Source organism: Aspergillus nidulans, chromosome VIII (genome assembly GCF_000011425.1).
Source record: "Aspergillus nidulans FGSC A4 chromosome VIII".
Taxonomy (NCBI): Eukaryota; Fungi; Ascomycota; class Eurotiomycetes; order Eurotiales; family Aspergillaceae; genus Aspergillus; species Aspergillus nidulans.
Genome location: NC_066264.1, coordinates 538,311 through 547,742, shown reverse-complemented (window position 1 = coordinate 547,742; position 9,432 = coordinate 538,311). Strand labels below are relative to the sequence as shown.

The 9,432-nt window shown below is 49.3% G+C and overlaps 1 protein-coding gene across 1 annotated transcript, besides 1 other annotated feature; it reads right to left on the bottom strand.

The window, feature by feature from the left end:
* Window positions 1-9,432: part of a sequence feature (contig 1.172 1..523550(1)) that runs on past the window's edge.
* On the bottom strand, window positions 1,769-8,355 carry ANIA_09408 (tetrafunctional fatty acid synthase subunit FAS1; the record flags this gene model as incomplete). The annotated part of the gene is made up of 2 exons (XM_677585.2): window positions 1,769-2,510; window positions 2,566-8,355. 2 exons carry the CDS (start codon window positions 8,353-8,355, stop codon window positions 2,019-2,021), a joined length of 6,282 nt encoding a protein of 2,093 aa, XP_682677.1. The 3' UTR covers window positions 1,769-2,018.

Genomic DNA, 9,432 nt, shown 5'->3' with positions numbered 1-9,432 from the left:
GCAGCGCTGTCAGAGACACATGCGGTCTTATATTCGATACCAAGGGGAAAATTTTGATGATACCAGTGGAAAAGTGGTATAGATTTAACGCCAAAAATCAGTTTAAAACATTGACTATCGAAGAAGCAGAGAAGTTCATGGCCAAGAAGATTAAAGATCCTAGGTGGTTCATGGAGAAGCAACAGGAACAAGCCCAGCGACAGGAGCTGGAGAGATTTGCAAAACAAAGAAAAGTCTACGCTGGGAAGCAGGGTACTCCAGCGGCGGAGGGCCTAGAAGCTGACGATATGGATTTTGAAGAGGACCGGTTCGCCGATGATGAAGAGCACGACGATCTATTCGGTGAGAACGAAGATGCGAAGGCGGCAGAGAAACGAATAAAGCAAGATCAACTCAAGGCAAACATATTTGACCTGAAAAACGAGAAGGATTATGAGGAAGAGGAGTTAAGGGAGAAGAGGGAGAAGGAAGCTCGCCGCATTCTTGGCAAAAAAGTTCGCAAAGCCCTCCAAAAGAGGGAGAAGAATTACGACTACAGCAGCGGATCTGATGCTAATCCTTATACCGACGATGAGGTATGTTGGCCATTTATACTCACAATGTGTGAAGGATCTGACCTTGCGTCATACAGAGCTCTGACGACACCGACGACGAGAGGGCCAGGGAGGAGGAACGGAAGGTTGAAGAAGAGAAGAACAAGAAGGATTCCGCAGCCTCCTCGAAAGGCAACACCACACCATCAGGTCGCTTAAAGCACACTGATCCGTCGAAGAAAACCGCAATGAATGTGTCGCGGAAGCGCCTTGGATCCCCCAATCTATCTGACGCGAGCGGGACGGACACGTCTCGCAAGAAGGGCAAGAACAAGCACTCGCCATCTCTGTCTTCCACCCAACCAGGCTCTCGCCCTATGTCCCCTGTCACAGCGTCTTTACCTGTGCGTGTCCTCGTAACTTCTAACAATGTCGATTGCTAATTGAGCATAGGCTAATAAGAAGCGCGTGCGGAACACGCTCCCTGGCGCAGGGTCTGCAAGTGACGTTGAGGGAGGTGCCGGTTCAGCGGGAGAGATGAGTGAAACTGGAAAGTCTAAGAAGTTGAAACTCAACCCACCTCCCATGACCTCTCAAGGAATAACGCCACATGGGTCAAGAGCCGGTAGTCCAACCTCTGTGACGGGCAAAAACCTTACTGGAAGTCGTGCTAGCAGCCCCGAGTCTCTAAGAGGCATGTGAAACTCCCCCAATCTCCGTAGGGACAGTCACTAATCTCTCCAGCGTCTGATGCCACAGGCCACGCACGTGTTTCGACTCCTGGACCTACTGCGCAAGGTTTTCCTACCCCTAGTGAAATCCATGCTGCCATTCCTGCAAGTGGTATCCTGAGCACCGATCTGCTCAAAATATTTCGGCCACGCATCGGCGACTCCCGAGAGAACCATAGGAAGTTCATCGCAATCGTCAAGGATGTTGGCGTTTATGGGAAGGAAGACCGTCTTTTGCGTCCGGGGCCATGGAAAGAAACATAAACTGTGTGTCCTGATGTTTTGGACCTGCTTTTGCGCCTTTTCTCATCTTGTGGTGTGAGCTAAAAGGCTCCTAAATAACTGTCCCGCAGGCGTCCACTCCAATGCAAGCTCGTGTTTATTATACATCTACATATGCATTGTAGATAATCTATCATACTTCGCGTTGCACGTAAGACGAACGTGACATAGTATAGGGCCCACCCACCTTTAATGGCTAGACTTGGTCTTTGAATATATGGTAATTCATGAACTCAAAACTGATTGAAAATTAACTACAGCGAAGGAAGTCCAACATAAGTGAGCAGGAGAATGCATATCTGATACCACCCGATCTATAATCTGTAGATATCATTCCCATCATAAATGCTATCTGAGAATATGAACAAAGGGAACATACGCCCAATCAAAAAGACGAGATAACAGCGACACACAACCCCAAGCGCTAAGAAGTGCTATAGGACTAAAAGAAGGAAAAATCATGACATGGTTTTCAGGATGAAGCCGCAGTAGTACCGCCATGGCGGGAACCTCCCTCAGTTCCTTCTTCATACTTTTCCCAATTTGCTAGGATATGAGCGATCCTGGGAGAGTTCGTGAGCCGGTATACGTCCTCGAAGTATTCCTTGGTGATCTCGAACGGTCGGGCCGTCACATTGGGTATGTACTTCCCAACCAGTTTGCTTGGATCGATCGTTGTCTTGTTGATCTTCTTGAGCAAGAAGGATCGGAACGGCTTCACACCAGAACGAAGGAAAGTACTGTGGAAGGGTACGTCGATTCCCTTCAGAGGAATTGTAGCAAATCCACGCTCAAGGTTAATGGGCTTGGGCTTCGCCTCGGTTTGCTTCACGCATTCATGAATGATGTTGACAAGGTGAGCCTTCACGTCTTCCAAGGACATGCTCTGCATAAGAGCCGGAATGTCAATATTTTGCGCTTTGAGGTAATTCAGCAGGTTGGTGAGACAGTCAAGTGCCCGAAGCTATAGGATGGATTAGTATGACGACCACGGAGGGCAAGTCAAGCGGACTACTTACATCACCAGCCGCAACATATTGCATGTTTGCGACATTGTAGTTGACAATTTCCAAGAGCCAGCCTGTTTGCTCGGAGATGTTCCCAACGACATACTGAAGAGCCTGTTCGTTAAAAGTTTTGGAGATTCGGCTGGGATTAACGGCACACATCGAATAATTCGAACGACCCTGTTCGTCTCGTTCAACAGCAACTTGCATTGTCAAGCCGCGATAAAAGACAACTGAGACTAAACTTTCGATGGGCATAACATCAGCAAGGGCGGCGAGGGCGGAATATTCACCCAAGGAGTGGCCGGCAAAGCTGCTGTCTCTCTGAACAAGACCCTTTGAGCGCATGTCTTCGAAGCTTGCTTTCTCCATCAACGTCAAAGCAGGTTGGGTGAATTGAGTAGCGGAAAGAAGGCCCGTCGGAGAGCGGTACGTGTAAGATGTCGTAGTCTCATCAATCTCTTTGAAAATCTTCTCAGACTTAATAGTTCCATCAGCGTTGACAGTTTCAAAGGTCATGGACATGTAGTTTTGACGGATTGCTTTGCCGCGAGGTCCGCCAAAGTGAACCGTGAGTTCCTTCGGGTTATTCTTGACAATGTCAATGATGGACAGGCCATAGTTCTCAATGAAATGACGGTCTGCCCGGTCCCAAACCTCTTTGGCAACTGGGCTAGTAGCATAGAGTTCCATTCCCATTCCTTGTTCCTGGGATCCTTGACCAGTGAAGACGTATGCAGTAACTGGTTGCTCAACCTCTGCTTCACCCAACAAAACCTTATCCTCTGTCTCCTTATTGCTGGCCTCGACCTTAATGATTTTGCGACCGGCAATCATACCGACATGTTGCAGCCTGACAGTGATTAGGTCGTTTGGAAGAACCATGTCTACAAGAGATACATGAAAGCCTCGAACGCGGCCAATATTGTTTTCGGCCGCCCAGGTTTCGACGAGACTGCGAACCGCAGCGCTCGTGTACATTCCATGGGTGATTGTACCGGGCAAGTTGGCGTAGCTGGAGAAAACCCGAGACACGTGAATAGGGTTGTAGTCTCCAGAGACCCTAGCGTAAGTTTCGTTGGATGCAGGAGCACGGAGGACTAGAGGCGTTTTCCCGCTGAGAGGTATAGGGTTTTCGAAGTAGACAGGCTGCTCAATGGAAGTTCCGTTCCGTTGAAGATAGTCAATCACAGGGTTTCCATGAGACGTGCCAGCCTCGTAGTCGACCGAAGCAACCTGTATCACTTCTTTGGTGGGAAGTTCGAGAAGGACTTGGCCCATAGTTTGCACCTGACTGAAAACATTCTTGTTCTTGAACCTGATCAGACTTTGGAGACGGAAGGTCAGGGTCTGACCCAACAACTCAACGTCGTCCATGTCAAGGCGGAACCATTCTTTGGATCGAAGAATGGCCACATCTCGGCTAGACGCAAGGTGAACCTGCATTGGAACTTCATCCTTACGCTGAAAGGTATTTTCGAAGTCTGTGTATGCTCCCCGGTAAAGGAACTGGCTAGTGACATGCATTATGGGCTTGCCATCCCTTCTGATAGTACCGCAAACTTCAACAATCTTCCCAGACTCTTCGTTGATGATGGAGTTGATCTGTGCGGTGGTATCTAGAACGTCTCCCACCTTGAGCGGTTGGGCACCAGGAACCATCTTGAACCCGTTAGAAAGGTGAACTAGCTTCAGCAAATCTCCGTCAATGGTCCGAGGGAAGATGGGTTTAGTGATAGCTTTCCATCCTGCTACGATGGCAAAGTCCATGGGCGCAAACACTTCTTTCCCAGGACGTTCGACGAACGCTTCTCCAGTGTTACCGACAGCGTGAACGAAATCGGCAACAGCCTGCGACGTGATAGTTTCACGACCTCCATTGAACGTGGCCGTCGTTGGTGTATCAAATGGAACATCCTTGTTTCCGAACCAGATACGATAATAGAATTCCTTAATGCGGTCGTTGCGACTGTCCATGACCTCTCTGATGGGCGCATAGCCGGTATCCGGGTGATAGGTAAACAAGAAAGTCAGAGGAACCACTCCGTTCTCGGCAGTTCTTCCCTCATATAGAGTAAGCGCAATTTGGCCCTTCTCGTTTAATTTGATATCAACCGTCTTAACGAGTTTACCGGACTGGTATGGTTCTCTGACGCTGATAACAGTTTTCGGGGCATCCTCAGGATTCGCAATCTCCACATACATGCCGGTGCTCGGCGCGAGTACACGCTTCAAGGGGTTTGTTTGGAAGCGGTGACCTTGGACAAACACATCTGCCGAAAACAAAGCATGTCTCCACGAATATGAACGGCCTGCAAGAAGACGACACCAGCGGTTAACCTCTGGCAGATCTGCTGCGGACGAGGACAACCGGTAGCTGATTTTGTTTGCGTCCTCTGATATGGTAAGGCCATCCATTTCAATGTCCTCCTGCGCCTCGCTCAGTCGCCCTCCGAAGTATTCGGTGATCGGAATGGTCGTTTCGTCGCCGTTGTACATGTCTTTAATGAGGCTTTTAATATGTCCCTGGTGAATAGAGTTGAGAATATCCCCAACCGGCTCGTCAATTACCGTTGAGAACTTGGCGGCCATTGGACCTTGCAAAATACAGGTCCTTCCGACATCCTGACCCACCACTGCTTCCAAATCCTCGCTTTGCCACAACGAATCCTTCTTAAACCAGTATTCGAAGTTTTCATCCAACGAGGGAACAAATGGAACAGGCTTTTGCCCACGACGTTGACAGAGTAGAAGGAAATGCTGGACATCCTGGGCGTTTATAAGCTGGGTTGCCGCTTCAGGATAGGCGGCGAGAATATTGTCAACGGCGGGATAAGGAACATTAAGCTCCGAATAGTTCTGAAGGAGCGATGCTTGCCCTTCAGCGGTAGTAAAACGTTCCTCCACCCGACGGATGAAATCACCCGTCAACTTCTTCAAGGAATCGTCTATCCACCGGCCCTCATGCTTGACATACATCAGATCCACCATGCGATGAACGACCTCTGCGTACGTCATATCTTCGAGATCAACGGTCTCTCCAGCGGAGTTGCGTCCGAACCAAACCTTCTGGAAGTCGTCATTGAGCTTCTTGATAATATAATCCCGTTGTTTCTTTAACTCCGGCACACGCTTTGCTTTGTCCAACTTGAAAATCTTTTGATCCATCTCATGCCAGAACAGAACACCGCGCGTAGCCAGTTTGTGGATGGGCTCACCCATTTCCGAGAGGACAGTGACGACTCCTCCGGCAGCGCCTTTGTAAGTTTTCTCCCAATCCTGGTCGTCAAGGCCAGGAGCATCCACAATGGCTTGTTTGGCATTCTTTGAAGTGTGTGCTTCTTTGGCAGTCATCATGCGGCTACCAAATAAGCACCCATCAAAAGGCATTGGGGGGTATCCGAAGCGGGACGACCAGTTCCCAGAAAGGTAAGGATACGTATCTTCGGCTCCACCGAATCCGCTACCGGCGACGAGAATGATGTTTTCATGCCGCCGGATACGGCTGTACATTTGCAGAATCGGTTGATGGAAGTCTTCAAAAGAGTGATGTCCACCCCCACGGCCACCGGTCCATTGTAAAATCACAGGAAACTTAGGATTTGCCTTCGCAATATTGATGACCTGTTGAATTGCATCCACGGAGCCAGGCTTGAAGGCAATGTGCTTGATACCGAGAGTTTCAATGTACTCGTTGGCCACTTCGATAGACGGGACACCTGCGCCAATAGTAAGACCCTCAATTGGCACTCCGTCGGCCCTAAGCTTGCCGATGAGGGGGATTTGCCAACCCATGGCACGCGGATTAACGTAGATCAGGTTGACGGTAATACCTCGACCAGGAGGAATGGCCTTCTCAATCTTGGTGATTGCCTCCGTCATGGTCTTAGCGTTGTAGTAGCCTCCGCCAGCGAGTTCGATATGGTAGCCAGCGTTCATCGTTGCAGCAACAAAGTCCCATGGAACGGTGGTTGGTGTCATTCCAGCAACCATAATAGGCGGGATACCCAATAACCGGCTCATTTTGGTGTCGACGAAGGTTTGACCTGTAGCATTCTTCACCAGGCGTGGTCCATATTCTTTGACCCAATCGATGGCATACTTCACCGAATGTTCATCGCGGTCAAACAGTTCCGGCTTGTACCCGACCTCAGCGTTGGTACCATCCATAGATCCTGCGAGTATGACGCGAACTCCGGTGCCGTCCTTGTTGCGATTGGTAAGAACTCCAAGACCTGAAATTCCTCCGGGACCAAAGTCAACGATGTGGGTAGCATTTGGAAAAGCGGTTGTCTGTTCCCAGTTGACAGGATCATGAGTAATCATTCGAACCAGTGCAGGAACGACATTTGCATCGCTGATCGCCCTCAGATCATCGCCGGTTTTGGTACCATAGACTGGAATGGTAAGTGATTTCGGTGAAATCTCGACATCCTCCAGATCCTCCATGATACGATCAAATGCCGAGTATAGGTATTGGCTATGGAAAGGTGCCGTTATCGGGAGGAATCGGTTGACGAAGCGGACTTTGCGCTGCGTGAACGGCACGCGATTCTGGTCCAGACCGGTGGGAGCCTTGACCTTGCGCAAACGAAGGTTAAGGCCATAAAGCGAGAGAGGGGGACCAGTAACAACAAAGTTACGCGCGCTGTTGACGAGTGAGATTGAGATGTGTCTATCCTCCGGGAGATGCTGGTTGGTCATGTCGATATGCTCCTGCACGGCGGTACGCGGTAGATCACGAATTGAAAGCATAGGGGTCGGTGTCCCTTCCCCATTCTCAATCGAGTCTTGTAACACGGATGGAGCGATTGATGTTCGAGGGTATGCCTGCTGGCTTCGCAGACCAATCCAGAAGAGCATCGTTAATGCATTGGCAACAGCTTTGTGGAAGCTCTCCCAGGTTGTGGCTGTAGCAATTGCAGCGGCGGTAACAATGCCCTGCGAATGACCTGTAGTCCCACTAAATCGCTCAAGAATTTCACCCGGTTCCTTCCCAAGCACCCTACAGGTGACCGCAAAATGCGCCAACTGCACTAGCCCGATCAACGGCAGGCTGACCGGTGCTGACACAAGGTAATCGACATCGGGCTGAGTGTCTGGTTCCCGGAGCCACTGCATGACATTTAGACCCTTCGGATACAGTTTGTTGGCGTCTGGCTCGCGGGAAAGAGACTGCAGTAGCTCGGCGGATGACGATATGAGGTCATCCACAAAGGATGTGTAGGTATTGTAAACTTCTCTCAATTCGTCAAAGTACTCCTCAATGTTCCCCTGCCCTCCGAAAACAGAGTAGATCCTGGCCTTCTCATCCGAAGCAGCCCTGAAGAGTGCGGAATCGTAGGGCTTTGTCGGCCTTCCGGCAGCTGCTCGCCCAGCATAATAAGCTTCAACAACCAGAACTTTCTTGGCTGTGATTCCAGGGAGGGTGGCGGCAACCGCGTGGACATCATTCCCGCGCATGAATGCCCGCTCAAATTCATTAAGAGCTAATTTGAGAACGTCTTGATTCGTACCGTGGGCATCATCTTCACCCTCTTCAACTTCGTGAGCAACATGCCCGATGTACCGAGCAACCAGCTCTGCTACCGACGAAGGCTCATCATCCTGTGCGAGCTCGTCTGTGGGCTCTGGTAGTGACGCTGTGAAAGTGTCTTTCAGCTGCGAGGCATGGAAGTGAAGCGATGTTGGCACAAGAAACGAGAATTCAAGCGATCCATGAGATAAGATGAGCGGCCTCAATGACTGTGATGAACGAGGTGTATTGATGCCAGTCTGAGGACCTGTTGACGTTCCGTACATCTTGCCGTGATCTCGTGTTTTATGCTGCGTTTTTTTTCGTCGTGGCAATCCTGATTGGAGCGGGAACGGGCAGACTAGAGAAATCTGCGAGGGGTCAATAAAAAAAGCTTCAACTCGAATGGCTGCAAACAAACTAGACCGATCGTCCGCGAGGCACTATCACATCAGAGCCGGAATAGTGTGCTATGAAGCCAAATGAGCATATTCATACCTATTATTATGAGTAACTATTCAGGCTTGAGATCTTCCCCACTGAGGCAGTTCGGGATTATGCCCTAATGGAATTGAAGATTGAATGAAAATACAGAAAATAAAAGAAGGTCTATAAAGAAGAGCAAAATGGGGCGCGACGAAAAGAAAGGTGGAAGAAGGCCCTAAGACTGATATCTTTAGGTCTGCCTGGCAGAAGGAAAAAGTATCGGTCGGCCGAGCAAGAAGACGTGCCGAGTAGCTGCAAGAGCCTGACCGTTCATATAAAGTTTTGTAATGTTGAACCAGTCAGACGGAGGGGAGCTTCCACGGATATGGACTGGTTGAACAGGAAATTTCTTAAATGGGTATGGCGGATCGTGGATCTGCCCCAAAGGCCATAAAACGGTTGGGCTGGACCATTTGAGTGTAATATCGTGACAATACCATACCTATCTATAGAAGGATCTATTTGATATTAGAGCTGAGCTGATTTGTTGCGCTCACCCAGACACTTGCTAAGTATGATTAGTGGAGATGGTTTTTCTGGAATAAAAAGCCCAAAATTTCCTCAGTTCCAGAGGTCAGCTAGAGATTAAATTATACATGAATCAATCGGAACACTTCGGATTCGCGGCTCTGGCTTCCATCACCCGGAAACCTTTTGCGCTGGGTGCTTGAATCTGAACTCAAGTAGGAACTGTGGGATAATGTACCTAATCTATGTTGAAGTACGGAGCAAAGGAGATATTATGTGGATAACAGACTTAACTTCGTCCAGATTACAGCTAAGGAACAGCTAAGGAAAAAGGCAGGAAAAATTACAACCTCAACCGCCCACCGAGTCAAGGCCGATTGTTCCAGGTTGCCTCTAGTATGGGTTTTCTT